The sequence below is a fragment of the Amblyomma mixtum genome, chromosome 3 (assembly GCF_055824585.1).
Source record: "Amblyomma mixtum isolate Tamu chromosome 3, ASM5582458v1, whole genome shotgun sequence".
NCBI classification, from domain to species: domain Eukaryota; kingdom Metazoa; phylum Arthropoda; class Arachnida; order Ixodida; family Ixodidae; genus Amblyomma; species Amblyomma mixtum.
This window is the reverse complement of record NC_143014.1, coordinates 147399587-147416061: the sequence shown is the minus strand read 5'-3', so window position 1 is coordinate 147416061 and position 16475 is coordinate 147399587. Positions and strand designations below refer to the sequence as shown.

The window sequence follows — 16475 nt, the reverse complement described above, 5'->3', positions numbered from 1 at the left end:
TCGGAGAGTGCTGCTTCACGCATGCCTTTTCCGTGCCCCACTATTCGGCGGATCATGCGGGTGACATTGAGACCTGAGGTGCGGAGTGTCTACAGGGTGTGGGTGGGCTTTCCGTCATGTTGAACCCAGAGGCCAAGGACCCGAATAAGCGGGCATTTCTCAATGAGATGGTCATGGCTTCGGAGGCAGATAGAGCCAGGTGACTTGTAGCGGGGTCCGTGTGTTCGAATCACTTCAGTTTTTTCCAGGGCTTGTTGCATGCCACTGCTGGTGAAGAAATCCTCAACGGTTAGGATGGCTTTTCGAAGAGCCTCTTTCTTGGCTGCGAGGGAGCGCCGTGTAGACCTTGAGGAAATACTGTCTGCATACGTGGTGCAGCTGAGGTCCTGTTGAGCAGCTAGTTGGTGGGCCAAGGGGGCCGTAGCGATATTAAAAAGGAGTGGGGAGAGGACAGCTCCTTGCAAGGTGCCCTTATTATGAGTGTCGAAGGGTTGGGATTGCATAATGCCTATGCCGATTGTGGCAGTGCGGTTGGAGAGGAAGGCGGTGATGTACTGATAGATGCGGGTGCCGCAGTTGATATGATTGAGGCTGTTCAGGATGGCTGTGTGGGCGATGTTGTCAAATTGCCCCTTGAAGTTCACCTCCAGATGGCATGCCCGTGAGTACGTCGTTTTTAGCAGGAGAAAGGCGTCTTGGGTGGAAAGTCCAGGGTGGAAACCGATCTTGTACAGGGGAAAGAGGTTCTTAGCATCAGTACGGTTTCGGAGGTGGGTATGAACGACCTGTTTGTAAATCTTGCCGAGGCAAGACATGAATGGGGCAGAGTGCCTTCACTGAAGGAGGTTTGTTGAACTTGGGAATGAGGATGACCTCCACATGTTTCCACTCTGGAGGGAGCTGTCCAGGGATCCATTGTTGCTCAATTAGGTATGTTGTAAATGCCTGAATGTTTTCCCTGGAGAGGTTACGTATGATGGCATTCATAATTTTGTCCACTTCCAGGGCGTTAGACCTGGTGGCCAACCGCACAGCAACATAGACATAGGTGATGGGGGCATCCAGTCTGGGTTGGGGAGGCTGGTGTATGGAGCATTGGATGGGGGCAGGTGGTGGATATCAAAGTATTCTGTCTGAAGCTCGTCCAGCAGAGCTTGGTCGGAGCCCTTATAGGTGTGGGCTATGGTCTGCAAGGTGTGATGGGTGGCGGCTTTGGTGGTGTCCATGTTAAGGAGGCGCTGAGGATGGTCCAGGTTTCGGATGTGCTTAGTGCACCCTTGAGCGGAACACAAAACCGGAGCCAATTTTGGGTGGGCAGCTGGGAGATGTATCCTTGGGCTTGCTCCATGAGGTGTGCTATGCGGCGCTAAGTGTGCGATTGTGCTTTTGTCGTCACCATCTATGTAGGAGGCCATGCCGTGCCTCCCAGATGTGTAGGAGGTGGTTGTAAGCTGAGGGGTATTCTACAATGCGTTGAAGGCAGCGGATGTTTTTGAAGTGATGTTCATATAGGAATTGGCTCCATTTTTGCTATGTCTGCTATGGATAATGATTGGGGTGCAGTCACCCGTAATTTATTCCAGTTTGTGATGCGGATGGTGCCCATTGATGTTTGGTGTTGAGGGGACAGGATACTGATCGACAAGACGAAATAGTCGCTTCCTAGGGCCTCTCCTAGGTTGGTCAAGGTAGCTCGTGGAATGTTTCGGGTGAAAGTGAGACCGGAGGAGGTATCGTTGGATATGTGGTTGTGCGGGCGGATGAGAGAGGTGAAGTCGGTGAGGAGATCTAGTCCCAGTGCATCTACTGCACCGTGTAGGGCGGCCCCTTGGGCGGTATCGGTGGTGCTGTAGGCCCATGTGGTGTGGGGTGTGTTGAAGTCTCCCAGGACCACTAAGAGAGTTGAGAAAGAGATAGGAAAGTGAAAGATAGAGGATAGGAAAAGGTGATTGTCGATTTCCCCCAGTCGGGTTGGGAGGCAACACAAAGTAGTGTGTTGCCTCTTCCGAGGAGCCTTAAAGGTCTAAACGCTCGACATCGGCTCAACCTTCAGGATCTCCTTTTCCGCGGACACGGCGCTGCCGCGCACGGCTAAACATGGGTGCTCGGGTCCATAGTGGCACACTGCTTGCCATCATCCCCCTGCAGGGATGTCCCTGCGGATGCTCGGAAAGGCATGGCGTCGCAACTCATCATCATCTACATCTTGCAGATGCCCCTGCAGGGGGAAAAGATGAGGAGGGCAGATAAGTGTGAGGACCTGCTGCATTTGAGAAAGAGTAGGTCATCGAAGCTGGATGAAGGTAAACCTAGGTTTCTGCAGCCTTGGAGAAGGGAAGCAAGTGCTATAGAGAAAGAAGGGCAGTAAAAAATGTGTTCTAATGCCTCATAGGACGTACAACCTCTGCAGGTTGGGCTGGTTGCAGAGCCCTGGCAGAACCTTCGTTCAGCTGTTAGAGCACACGGTTGACTTAGCACAATTCTGCAATAGATCTAGAAGTGGTAGTTTCTTGTTTTAGGTTGGAGTCTATGAGTAGGCCTTGGTATCAGACTTTGCTAAGCCAGGGAATAGAGGCGCTGTGAAGGAGGAGGTTGGGGAAGGTGTTTCGAGCAGCAGGTGTTTGGATTTGGCTGTGGAGTGTGAGAGGCCAAGAGATTCAAGGTCTGACGTTGTCCAAAGAGCGATGTCTTTAGCATATATAGTTGTGTGGACGGCAGAGGGAGTTTCCTTAGGAAGGGGTGAGAGTACTCGGTTAAAGAGCAAAGGTGAAAGAACAGAACCATGAGGAGCTCCCCTGGGTAGGGTCCTGCTGGAGCTTAGGCAATGTCTTACTCTGACATGAGAAGGCGGAGGAGATGGCCCGAGACTCCATGTTGTGGAAGTGCGGAGAGTATGGCGGAGTGTGGGATGAGGTCAAAAGCACTTTGGATTTCAAGTAAAAAGAGGAAGGCTGTATGGTTTCTACGTAGAGACTGTTCGAGATTAGAAACAACATCGTTGACTGAGTTGGCAGTGCAACGGAATAGCCAAAGTAGAAGCCTGGGCAAGTTGGTAGGTACTCATTCTAAAACAGTGCAAACAAGACAAGGAGGACGGAAGGAAACGTACAACACGAGCGCTGTTGTTGTACGTTTCCTTCCGTCCTCCTTGTCTTGTTTGCGCTGTTTTAGGATCAGCGGAATTAGCGAAAGTTGCTTCCAGTTTCGTGGAGAAAGTTAAAAGCCCTTGCAAGCAGGTGAGGCAGCGCAGAAACTTATGTTCGATGACCTTGCAAGCTGCAGAGGTGAGATGTATGGGGAGATAGTTAATAGGGTTTCTTGCTTGCTTGCCATGCTTGGGGATGGGGGGTGACAACTGCAACGAGCCAATTGTCTGGTGGGCACCAGATTCCCAGATGGAGTTAAATGTATCCAGAAGGCACTTGTGCTCTAGTGTGTCGCGATTGTGGAGAGCCTGGTAGGCGATTCTGTCAAGACCTGGCTTCATGCACAGCCTCTCGACTCTCGCTCCGCCTTACTCCGCAACGTCTCTGCGAGGCTACTGTCCTTCTGCTCCACCCCCTCCACATCTTATGAACTCAACAGAGTCACCAGCAGACGAATGTGTCCCTGTAAGGAAAGATAAATGGTACCGTATTTGGTATCAATTAGATTGAAATTGGCATTACAGTTAAAGCTGGACAACCCAGTTGATTTTAGATTTGCAATTCGACTCCCATTTGAGCTGTCAAATGTCTGTTTCAGGTCCCAATCAAATTGTCACATTCCAGTCAGACATTGATGTTCAGAGGATGAATTTACAGTGCATGCTTGAAGACCTAAACAAAGTGCAGTGGTAGGCTCAAAATTATACGAGGAAAATTAATTTTTAACAGTTCGTGAAAAGAACAACAGTTTACGACGGTTAGAGAGATATTGGTATGGTATGCAGAGGTTTAGCATCCCAAAGCTGCACATGGCCTATGAGAGACCTGTCTTTTGTGGGGCTAGAGATGCCATGGGGTTGAGCTTCAGATTAATTGTGACTGCCTAGGGTCCTTTAACATGCACTGACATTGTACAGTATCTAAGCCAAGTAGTCACTCTGGATCTGGACCATGAGAAAGAAATTACCTCGAAAATAAGGACAGGTAGGGGTATATTTGGAAGACAATGTTGTAGTAACCACGGACAGCCAGCCGCCCTATTGCGGCTTATCATTGTGCAGCACAGTCTAGTTGTGCATGTATGCACCAAGTGATAGGAGTGTGCACTTTCCCTCCTTCCCGTCCTTTTCATGGCTGTAAAAGCTTTGCTTCAAGTGCAATAAATGTTCTTCAGATGCCTACACTTCACTCATGCGGGTCAAGCATCGGGGCACACGCTTGGTGTGAGCAGCGATGTAGCAGCTGCACAGGTAGTGTAACGAACAACAGTTTGCTAATAACCCTTGCAAGAAAATATAGATCGAAAGGCAGATAGTTAACAGCTGCACCCTGCCATCACTTGTCTGAGAGGATGAAAAATGGACATTACAGAAAAGATTTTAAAATAACCGGGACAATGCAGCCCGTTGTTAGGAGTAAAATGATGGGGAAAGCTTGAGAGACAGCAGTGTGGATTAGAGTACAATTTTAAGTTAATGATATACTAGAAATTAGAAAAAAAAAATTGGATTAGGGCGGGACATATAACCCAGAGAATAGATAACTATCAGTCTATTCAGCTAACACATTAGATTCCTAGGTAACTAAACTAACAAGGGACGCCCAGAAGTCGGATGCGGAGGTTAGCAAATCAGCTGGGATTGGTGGCTGTGGCTAGTGCATGGTGCAGGGATAATGGCAGATCATTGGGAGAACCCTTTATCCTGCAAAATCATGATGAATCAAAAATTCAGTTTCCAATGTATTTGACCACCATTCAGAGTTGTCTGTCTGAACAAACATTCAAGGTCCATGTAGGGAATTCCTTATCTAAGCAGGTCTTCATATGAGAATGGTTTCCCTCAAGGCGGCGTTCTTTGCTGCACGCTTTTCATGGTCAAAATGAATTAATTGAGCATCCTACCGAGATCAGTATCCTACACTATTTATGTTGACGATTTGTAAATAAGCTACAAGTCATGTAATTTGTCCATCTGTGAACAAAGTATCAAAGTGGGCACACAAGAACGGATTTAAACTCAACACAGAAAAGACAGTCAGTGTACTCCTCTCAAAAAAAACGTGGTGTTAGACCTGAACCCGACATCACACTGAACGGGCAGAGTATTGCTGTCCAAAAAGACCACAAATTTCTTGGCGTCATAGTCGACGAAAAGCTTATGTTCGTCACACACATTGAGCAGTTAAGGCTTAAATGCATGAAGGCACTGAACCTTCTAAAAATCGTGTCACACCAGTCGTGGGGTACAGATCGAGACTGCCTGCTGAGTCTTCTATATGGGCCGCCGCGGTGGCTCAGTGGTTATGGTGCTCGGCTGCTGACCCGAAAGACGCGGGTTCGATCCCAGCAGCGGCAGTTGAATTTCTGTGGAGGAGAAATTCTAGAGGCCCGTGTACTGTGCGATGTCAGTGCACGTTAAAGAACCCCAGGTGGTCGAAATTTCCGGAGCCCTTCACTACGGCGTCTCTTATAGCCTTAGTCGCTTTGGGACGTTAAACCCCATAAACCAACCATCTTCTAAATGGCGTAGTTCTATCATGTATAGACTACGGCTGAGTAGCGTACGAGTCAGCTCGAAGAACCACCTTAAAAATGGTCGATGCAATGTACCACCGGGGTCTGCGGTTGGCTGCTGGTGCTTTCCGTACAAGCCCAATTGCTAGTTTGTACAATAAGGTGGACTGATAGTCACTTGAACTACGGCGAAGTTTACAAGTATAGCATACCCCACCAAGGTATTATCTCATGCCAACCATCCATGCAGCGTGCTTATGCGAAACCCGACCAGTACACTGCTGTTTTCAAACAGACCGTCTGAAACTTCACCTTCACCTATTAGAGTCGCCGCACTTGTCCAAGAAATGAGCATACCAGTCTCTAGTACTGATGACTTCTTCTAAAGGCGTGACTGCTCCCTGGGAAGTGCATCCAGTTGTCTGTGACAGATCTTTTTGTGAGGTTGGCAAGCATGGGTCTCCAATTGGCATAAAACAGCACTTCATGTCCCTAAAAGCAAAGTATCAGTGCACAGAGTTTTACACTGATGACTCCAAGACATCTTCAGTTTGGCCCTGCTGCGGTGGCTCAGTGGTTATGGCGCTCGGCTGCTGACGCGGGTTCGATCCCGTCCGCGGAGGCCGAATTTCGACGGAGGCGAAATTCTAGAGGCCCGTGTACTGTGTGATGTCAGTGCACCTTAAAGAACCCCAGGTGGTCGACATTTCCAGAGCCCTTCACTACGGCGTCCCTCATAGCCTGAGTAGCTTTGGGACGTTAAACCCCAATAAAACCAAACCAAACCAAAACCAAACATCTTCAGTTTCATGTGCAGTTCGCAGCTGTCAATTTTCTGAAACAAAAACAATGAATAGACACACAAGCATATTTACTGCAGAATGTCATGGTATCCTGCTGGCTGTTAGGTCCATCCTGCAAAAGAAAATCCCTACCTCTGTTATTTACTGTGATTCCTTAAGTGTGGTTGTAGCCCTGTCCTCTGGGAAACCCTATAAAAGCCCCATTATGAATTCCCTCTTGAAATGCTTTATGTTTGCGCGCACATTGAACCTTAAAATTACAATATGCTGGGTACCAGGTCACTGTGGCATAGATGGAAATGAAGAAGCTGATAGGCTTGCTGCGTCAGCTGCTGAACTGAGTCTTATTAATGTTAACCAACTTCCATACCAGGACCTCAGGCCACATATTAGAGGACTACACTCCGCAATGAGTGACAGCAGGATTGGGATGAACCGAGAACAAACTGCACACAATAAAACCAAGGATTGGAAGGTATGCCACGGAAAAACAAAATAGATTCAAAGAAGTTGCTCTCTGCACACTGAGGATAAGACATACGTACATCACGCACTTGCATCTTTTAAAGGGCACTGGCACCACAGCGCGCGAGATGTGGAGCCCACATCTCAGTTGTCCGTGCATCAATCATGTGCCCGAGATTGGAAACAAAGACGGCAGCACTTCCCAGAGCTATACACATATAAAATACTATTGCACCCTTCTTTATTTTTAGGTGATGACTGCATGCTTTCATTGGATAGGGTTTCCAAAATTTTAACACATGTAGGCTTTCTACAAGCGATCTCATACTCCAAGCAACCTCAGCCCCTCCTCATTGCTAAGGAGAAGGCTGAGCTTAGCCGTAGCTGCTAGATGCCTCGCTCTTCTTTCCCAACCAAGGGCTGTGGTTGAGGCTACCTGGCTTCGTCTTTTATATGCAACAATTCTTAACGCAATTTTTTGGCACTATACACCTCTTTAGGCCATTCTACCTGGCTTATACACCCTCCTGACACACTATGATCATGAACATACTCACCACTCTTGGGCTCTATACACCCGGTATTGATTTTAACACGTGTAGTACATATTTTAGCCTGAGCCAACCAAAAACCTTGTGTTTGGCGCTCTTCGGCCTTAGATGCCCTTGAGTCAAGAAAACCCAGCATCATCATCAGTTTCCAATGTATCTCAACTTCACTGCCCATCACTGAGTGGGAAGCTTATTTGCCCACTTTATTCCATGTCAAGGTTTCATAATGAACGGAGTGAAAAGACACAAGACTAACAGTCTTTCACTTATTCATCTTTTTGCGCTTTTTGTCATGATGAGCTATTTCCACTTGCCCGTTAACTGTCCATTTATCACCAAGTTTTTCACCTGCAGTAACTGGAGAAACTCTTTATTTTCTTGGGAATGTGGCAGGTATATTTCAACTGAATCAGACCACATCTGTTTCTTTGCCACTTCTGTTCCACTGAGGCAATGGATTTTCTACAGCGTAAAAAAAAGTTTAGCATTGCTCAACAGCAGGTGCTTGTGTGCAGACCCGCAACGAGACTCGTACGCGCACGCTGAAACCAGCGAGTTCAAATGACGCGCCATTGCGAAGGCTTGAGTGACAGCACTACAGATGGCGACACTGACGAAAACTCAACGAACTATTTTTTTTTTTTTGTCAAAAAGCAAGCCACTTAAAAAAAGTTAAAATTTGGTGCTTGTGATTTTGTGCGCTGTTAGTCTTTCTCTAATTAAAAGGCGTAGTTTCGCCTGCAACAAAATTTCAGTAATGGCGCTGCGTGCGCTTTTCTCTTTGTCCCTCCCCTCTGTTCTTTTTTGTGTGACGTAGTGCTAGGGTCGTGGCGCGGATATGAAATGTGTTGTAAATGATGTGTGTCGTGTTATTACTGTCCTTTTTGTGCTCTGCTGCACCTGTCGTATGCTTTTGCCAGGTGCTGTAAATGCTAACGAACCATAAAGTGACATATGTTCAGGCAGGCATCCCTGCTGAGTGCCGGCGAACCTTCTCACGCAATGAGCATCATTTCGGTAAGTTCAGCAAGACAACTGGCAGTTCTGAAAAGGTGGTGTGTGTGTTAATAATTTCTCGAATGTCAACATATTTGAGTACCATGGTGGCAAGTACCGCGCCTGCCGTTCGCATATCGTCCACAAATCGCTATGTGAAATAAGCGGGAACGATTTGCTTCGGCACGTTGAACTCCACGAAACTTAGCGGCTAAAAAATATTTTTGTGGCAGCATATGAGCTTGTCTACGCGAAACGTATGCCAGAAATATTTTCACTTGAATTGAGCACGAACAGGATGCGCGCGGCTTTCACTGGCAGTTCTAGCTAGATCATCGGGTTTACATTCGCAGCCGACATCGGACGCAACCTTTCGAGCTGATACTGCAAGTGTGCTGCTCGGTTTTTATGCATGATAATCGTAAGGTTTTAGCTTGCCGACTAATTGAAAATGTATGTTTGAAATGTGCTGGCCGCTTCTTTTCTTTGTGGAGTGTAATAGTAGTTGTCTAGGAAGGAAACGTTTGCACAAATGGGAAGCTTTGCTTAAGTGGTGCACTGCAGAGCAAGAAAGAAAGCATGATTATTCTTTAGCTGATGGGGTTACATACTCGTTGACCTGATTTCTGTAAGTACAGTGCACTAATGTAGGCGTACGTAAAGCTGTCGGTTGGTTCCTTCCTCATGTATTCTTTTAAAACAGATTTACTGAGCATAGCCGCACAAAAATGTGTAGTGTCTCATGTTTTCCAAGTTTTTAGGGAAAGCACTGAAACAGGCTAACTGAATGAGACGGCGTAGGATCTTCCTCTGTTGCTGCTCAAATCTGAAGGCAACAGATTTCATCTAATTGTCAGCTTGATTTCTGCTTAACTCACTTGCTTCAGAATATTGTGGATAGCCATTTGGCTTCCCAGTGCACATCCCTCTGCCTGTTAGGATAGCCGTTTTTGTAGACCAGAACATGGAGGAAGCCTGTTCGTCCATCTTATCCACTGATAGCTACCTGCCCCGTGGAAGTGGTGTGTGGTCAGCCATCGTGGGGTCTGTGATGCCATGTACAAGTCATCTCATGTTGTTGCTTTTATGCAGCCCACCTTTGTGCACTTTGATGCAATGCTCTTTCATGCTTCTCAGAAAGGGCAGTATTTATTCTGTTCTGGCATCATTTATGGAGTTCACGCTTGCACTTTTGCATTGTTCGGTTGATCGACATCTGAAAGCTGCAAAGGACCTTGAGGATTTACTCAGTGCATTCAACTCTGGCTGCAGTATGTGCATGCAGTCAGTAAAAGTGCCATTATTTTTGTGTATACAAAATAAAGTTCTACCTTTTGCATGTTATTTTTATTGTCCAGAAAATATTAGTTGCTGCTAAGAAAGGCTGCAGTGTAGAAGATGCTTTTGAATGCCTTTTTGCTGTTTTATGTGCCTGGTTATTACTGACTAGCACACTAAACTTTGCAGCCTATGTGCAAAATATGAGAACATTTTTACTTTACTTATCACTAGAAAAAACAAGGGAAAAATGTTTCAGTCCTCCAAAATGTCTAATTCTGTACACTGGTGTAATGCGTGTTAGTCCTCTGCTTCTTAATATAAAACCACACTAAAACAAGCAAAGGAGTCATTATTCAATCACACTTTGCCACTGATACTAACTGATAACCAACAATTTCGGAACATTGTTAACAAAATGGATTACTCTACAGTTAATCTAAAAGCATCAGGTGGCCAGGTAATATCACATATCCTCGTTATCCATCTTGTAATTTCTTTTTTGTGAACCCCATTGTTATGAACCTGTTGGGGTTGAAAAAATCAAAATATCACCTCCATGCGGTATGGACAACATCAACTCTAAACTTCTAAAAAAATATGAAAGTTTATAGGGCTATAATTCATTTCTAAACTGTTTGAGCAATTTATGGAGTCTGGTTGGGTCCCCAATGATTGGAAGGTGGTTTTAATGCTCAAGTCTGAAGACAAGCATTCTTCTATTAACTACCAACCCATTTCATTTATTAGCATCCTCTGCAAGACCATGAAACATGGCATCTACTCTCTCCTTGCAAGTTTCCTAGAGTCAAATTCCTTTCTCAGTTACTGCCAGCAAGGGTTTCATGAAACATTTTCATGCAAGACACAGCTTTTTTTGTATTACACACGATGTGCATTTCATCCTGGCCAGGGTTCTATGGCAGACTGCATGTTCCTCGATTTGTACCGTAACTACCAGCGCACCTTCTTCACAAAATCAGATGCCTCCCAACTCGCCAAACCATATACCCAGGATGAAAAGAACTGCCTCTGGAACTCGCCAAGTCATCATTACCCCTTTCTCCATTCCATCGACCCACAGCTCAAATCAAGACTACCACTTGGGCCTCCGCGTCATCTAGAAACAGTTTATCATTTTATCATTGTGTTTGTCCTAGTGTTGCATTTGCGAACAGTCCACGATACCGCTTCAAGCAAGCAGACAGTCCGTATTGTGACAACTGCAGCTCAGTTGAGACTGTGCTTCATATCCTCTTCGAATGTCCAGCGCACGCCAACGGACGTGCGCGCTACGAACAATGCATGCAGTTCATCACCCGAGTACCACTCACAGTGGACTCTATTAGGTTATTCACAGACGGCAGCGACGTGCAATGATATTCTTATTTGCCTATTTGGACGCTATTGGTGTTTTAGACAAACTCTAAATTGCCAAACACTTGATCACCCTGCTGTCCATGCACAGAACTTGACTTTGGTCTCATCCAAAGAAGCCATCATGCGGCGAACTATTGCGTTGCAACCCTCTTCAATGACTGCACTGTTTTCTACCCTTCTTCCATCTTTACTTCCCTATTCCCTCCCCTACGCAGATTAGCATGTCAGCGAATATTCACGCCGGCTAAAATCTGTTTTTCATTAAATAGCTCTCTTTCTCGAAAGCCTTTGACAAAGTTCAAATTCAGTAACCTCGTCTTCCCTCACTAACTAGTATTCTCAATGTGTGACTGCAGATCAACTTACCTCCTGTTCTTCTCCAGTGGGCTCAGGCATTCCCCAGGGTTCTTGGGCCCTTACTTTTTCTCGTTTGTATTAATGACTTGCCTAACAATGCTGCCTCTTCTGTCTTTAGGCTCTGAAATTAACAGCGACTCTTACGCTTCTATTCTTCAACCTGATATTAACAAGTGTGTGCTTCTTAATGTGGCGTTGTAACAGCCACTTTTAAACTTTGCAATGCTCCCTTGGAAACTGTCTTTGTACTAATACTTCAGTGTGCATATAACTTCTCACCTCTTAGAAATTGCATTTTGAATTTACTGCTAACACTGCTAACCGTACGTTAGGGTATCTGCATCTAAATTCTACCTTTCCTCTAGCTCAGTAAAATTACTTCACTCGTTCTGTCTAAATTGGAGTATGTACCATAAGTCTGTGGTAGATCACTAGCATCTGAATTTGAATCTGCACAAAACCAACCATTGCGATTCATACTTTCCAGTTATCACCATAGCTCCAGTGTTACCGCTGTGAAGGCTACCTTATCATTGCCGCTGCTCTCATGCCAAAGAAAAATTTCTTGCTTATGTCCTGTTCACAAGATATATGATACCAATCCCCTCCTGAAGAGGTGGCTGCTAACCAGGCCTACATGTTACAGGCTGCATAGATCATCTCCACAAAATAGGTGTTCCTTCATGTCACACTGAACATTTCTTTTATTAATTTGGCCGCCGCGGTGGCTCAGTGGCTATGGTGCTCGGCTGCTGACCCGAAAGGTGCGGGTTCGATCCCAGCCGCGGCGGTTGAATTTCTTTGGAGAAGAAATTCGAGGCCCGTGTACTGTGCGATGTCAGTGCACATTAAAGAACCCCAGGTGGTCGAAATTTCCGGAGCCCTCCACTACGGCGTCTCTCATAGCCTTAGGCGCTTTGGGACGTTAAACCCCATAAACCTAAACCAAATTCATCCCCAGTACCTGTGCGAGTTGGAACAACGTTCCCAACCATGTAGTTGACATTACTAATACTTTTTTAATACTGCCATATCTAGTCTCTCTCTTCAAATTTTTGTGTTTTCTTTGAATTTGTTTTCACTGGCTTATTTCCCACAATAATTGTCTTTCTGCCGCATTTGTTCTTGCCGTTTTCTTTTTCTTTTCTTGCTGTACTTTATGGTATTTACTGTACGTTATCCCACTCCCCTCTGTAATGCCTTCAGGCCCTGAGGGTAATTAATAAATAATGGTGGTACACACAGGTTGTTTTTGATACGCATTCTTCAGCGTCATACTTGATCTCCGGTTTCAGGCGAGGTGCAATCTAATTATCGGGCTGTGCGAGTATACAAATACACGATGTCCTGTATCCACGTTTTGTAGAACTTGGCTCATGGGCAGTGGTTATGCGGTGTCCACTTTCAGCTAATGTATTCTATTTTAGCATGGCCGTGGTATTGCTATGAATTCTGTCAAGTGTATTTTTAACAGTGCTGTTAGTGGACAGCCATATCCAGTTTTTTTCATCATGTTGCACGAGTTGTCTGGCGTATGGCTGTTGAAAAATACCAGATGGTTACCGAAGCTTTTGCAATCACTATGGTCAATTACGCACCTTTTAGGCCTTCTCATGAAGATGTGTGCCTGTCACCAGAAATGTTCTAAATTGTGCTTAAATAAAGTATGCCTGACAATCTCGACCCTTTCTGTCCTCAAAACTGCTTCAGAATACAGCTGTTTTCAAATCTTTGTGGCCAATCATCCCACCAAAGAATCGCCAGTCTGCATGCCAGTCATCGATGTTGGTCTCTCTGCCTCTTCCTGCGTGATGGCACATTTGCCAGGAACACATGTACGTGTTGCCAAGTTTAATTTAAGAAACCATATGCCGTATTTTTCTGGAGAAAAAAAAAGCTGCTGTGAAGCTCTCATCTTCACTGTAATCTTTTTTGCTTAATAAACACCAAAAAGGTCAGGAACCAGACGTCCTAATGAACTAAAATTGGTTAGTGCACGTCACAGTTACTGGTTTTGAGGCCTAGGCTGCAATGGTAGGTACAGACGAGGTTAACTTGGCTGCCTTACACGATCTTAACCATTCTCGAGATATTTGTCAACACTCTTGAATTGCCTTTTTTCTCCTACTCATGAAAGATGAGGGACAAGGAGAATGCTACACAGTGTACGCCAGACCGGTTACAGACTAGTGCGGTGACACGAGTTAAAGGAGTAGAGGCACCAAATTTTTCGCCGTGTGCTTTTGCCCTGGAATAAAGTACGAAACATTAGTAAACATTGATCATCGCGTGGAGTTCATCAGTACTCAATAAATAATTTGTAATTTAATTATTTTTTTTTTCCATTGTAGTTTCAGTTGCCATATCACTAGCAAGTACAAGGTCATGTAAGGATACAGAAGCGACAGTATAACCACTGCTCTGTAGCTTTAATGCATTGAAACACTAGCACTAAACTGCTCCAGAAGCCAGAATGGCAGCATGTGAACAAAGAGCTATTATAGTTCAGACTGTGTATGCCTCGCATGATCGGATGCTTACTTGTGATGCCACAACCATCTTTCTACTGCTGAAACCAAAACTGCATCGAAGAATTAATCCAATAATAAGGTTAGGCAAAAATAAAGTACACCGAATTCAGTTTTCAAAATTTGGTTATAAGTGAAAAAGGATAGTCAGTATTGTTTAATAGACACGTTACCGCACTAGGGCAAAGAAGAAAATTAAGTTAGGAGGGTAGATGTGTAGGCCAGTTGGTGAGACATGAAGGAGCTAGACACCGCAGTGGACACGGGACAGAGAAAGAAGACGACACAGGGCGGCGGTACTTGCAACTGTGTCGTCTTCTTTCTCTGTCCTGTGTCCGCTGCGGTGTCTAGCTCCTTCGAGAAAATTAAGATTAAGTAGTGCAGTCATGCGTTCTAAGGTATATTACTCTGCTATTCTGCACACCTCTGCAAACTGGGAGGCTTCAAGCAGTCAAATTGATGGGCTATAGTGCAGAGGGTCATAAAACAGCCAACAGCCGGATCCACTAGCTCAATGTTTTCTTCAGCTATTTCCTTGGGGCCCTCTCTCCCTTCTCCCACCTTGTGCCATATGAGTGGGCTTGTTTGAACGCTGTAAACTGCAGGAACGGCGGTCTACGAAAAGTCAAGGCCTTGGAAGGTCTTCCTTCCTACAAGGCGCAGTCAACACACAGACTCCTCAGGTTTGGAAAGGGACATGAAATGTGGCACTTCAGCACCACACCGCGTGATGAGGACCACACGTTCCAGAGACTAACAGTGAAGAAGTGAGCGCGGGCAGAGTCGTGCGCTCAGACCTAGCTGCATGGTGGCTCCCATTCAGTTGCTGCTATCGTTTTGAGTGTGTGGTCTGTGCTGTAACTGTACTTAAATGGCTTCGTGGAATGCACAAGGTGCTCGTGGGCATCAGCGTGCTACAGGTAAGGTGGCTTTCTGGTGCCAAAAGGGGAGACTCGACCCTGCTTTTGGTGGAGTGACGGAGAGAGCATGCAGGGCCAAGACAGGGTGCTGACGCCAGTCCAAAAGAGAGGAGCCACTGCGCTCTGCACTTGTTAGGTTGGTCAGGCTGATGGAGTTGTGTGAGAAGGGAGCTCTGGCCCAACATTCCTGATTGTTAAATTTGCATGATAGCAACCACCTTGGTTCATTTGTAGACAGGTTGTAAATAAACTGCTGCATGTTGTTAACTGCCATCACCCACTTAGTGCAGTTGCTTAGTTGAGTGGGCTCCTCCACTGTATGTAAGGAGCCATACACAAGTGCCACGAAAAAGTATGATATTCCGGCTACCTCGATGGTTAAGCAGCAGTTCTGTCGCTGTCAACATGCAGACCACGTGAGACCCAACCTCTCTCTCCATTCAGTGCAGAAACCCAACATCAGCATGACAACCTAGCTTTTGCAAGTCAAAATGCACTTGTATTTTTGACTTACAGTTCCTTCCATTTCTTTTTTATAGGTGATGGCATTTCTTCCTACAAGTATAGCTGTAAATTTTTTGTGCCATTTTTGTGTTGATTACTAGTAAATCAAATCTCTGGCTGAAAAAAGGTTAAAAGAAATTCTAGGCGACTTTTTACCACACAAGAGTACCATATTATGTTGCCGAAAAAAATTCATTCTGAAATAAGCGCCAAAAAAAGTCAGCCAAATTTTAGAAAATAAAAACCGAAAAGCCTGACACCTGTATATAAGTTCACTACTGAGCGCAGGTGAATTTCACATGGTGATTTATGTTTGGTAATGTCTTACACATCATTGAAATGCAAAAATACACTATGAAAATTTTCGTGTCCCCTAAACCTTGAACAGTTGTCAGCAGTTCCTTGCTTGAAACTGGACAGTGGCACGCACACAGCACCGAAAGTGGCACCCATGTAAAGCTTGTGCAACCAGTGCTTCTGAGGTAGGGACACAGACGCTGCTTCGGATCTGCACAATGGCTTGCCTAACTTGTCATTATTGGGACCCATAAGCAGTTGTCTGTCATCAACACTTTAATGAGATAAGCTGCATGCATGGACAATGACTGCCTACGGACTTAAAAGGACTAACTGAACAAAACACCCTACTAGGTTAATTAAGTAGGAAACAAAATGACCTTGCCTCATATTGGCAGATCCAAGCATTATAATACCCGTGGAATCAGAATAATTTTTATTTACCACTGGAAATTGCATAAATCAAGCTGAAGCAACATTCCGCAGAGCAAAACTGTGCCATTATTGGTGTATCTGGCTCAGTGGTTTGGCGCTCGGCTACTGAGCCGGGGTTCCCGGGTTCAAACCCGGCCGTGGCAGTCGCACTTTGATGGAGGTGAAATGCAGACACCCATGTGCGATGTCAGTGCACGTTGAAGATTCCTAGGTGATCGAAATTATTCCGGAGCCCTCCACTACGGCACCTCTTCCTCTCTTTCTTCTTCCACTCTCACCTTGATCCCTTCCCTTGCAGTG

At 45.5% G+C, this 16475-nt stretch overlaps 1 protein-coding gene and 1 long non-coding RNA gene across 2 annotated transcripts in view; one reads left to right on the top strand and one right to left on the bottom strand.

Moving 5' to 3' along the window:
- Positions 1 to 89: 89 nt before the first annotated feature.
- On the bottom strand, positions 90 to 1226 carry LOC149352328 (uncharacterized). The gene is made up of 3 exons (XM_089575686.1): positions 1033 to 1226; positions 832 to 958; positions 90 to 725 (listed from the first exon to the last, which is right to left on the bottom strand). The coding sequence occupies exons 1-3, from the start codon at positions 1224 to 1226 to the stop codon at positions 90 to 92; spliced, it is 957 nt and encodes a 318-aa protein (XP_089431812.1).
- Positions 1227 to 3100: 1874 nt separating this feature from the next.
- Positions 3101 to 16475, top strand: part of LOC149352326 (uncharacterized) — a 29179-nt gene continuing 15804 nt past the window's right edge. The window contains exon 1 of the long non-coding RNA XR_016290768.1: positions 3101 to 8497. This is a non-coding gene — a long non-coding RNA (uncharacterized LOC149352326). The remainder of the gene's footprint in view (positions 8498 to 16475) is intronic.

What these genes read in the sequence shown, in the direction of transcription:
- LOC149352328 (XM_089575686.1), bottom strand. Translation starts at nt 1,226, where the DNA reads ATGGACACCACCAAAGCCGCCACCCATCACACCTTGCAGACCATAGCC. An exon ending in TCACCTATGTCTATGTTGCT is followed by an intron (nt 959 to 1,032) that starts GTGCGGTTGGCC and finishes TAACCTCTCCAG; the next exon opens with GGAAAACATTCAGGCATTTA. An exon ending in ACAAACCTCCTTCAGTGAAG is followed by an intron (nt 726 to 831) that starts GCACTCTGCCCC and finishes CCCCTGTACAAG; the next exon opens with ATCGGTTTCCACCCTGGACT.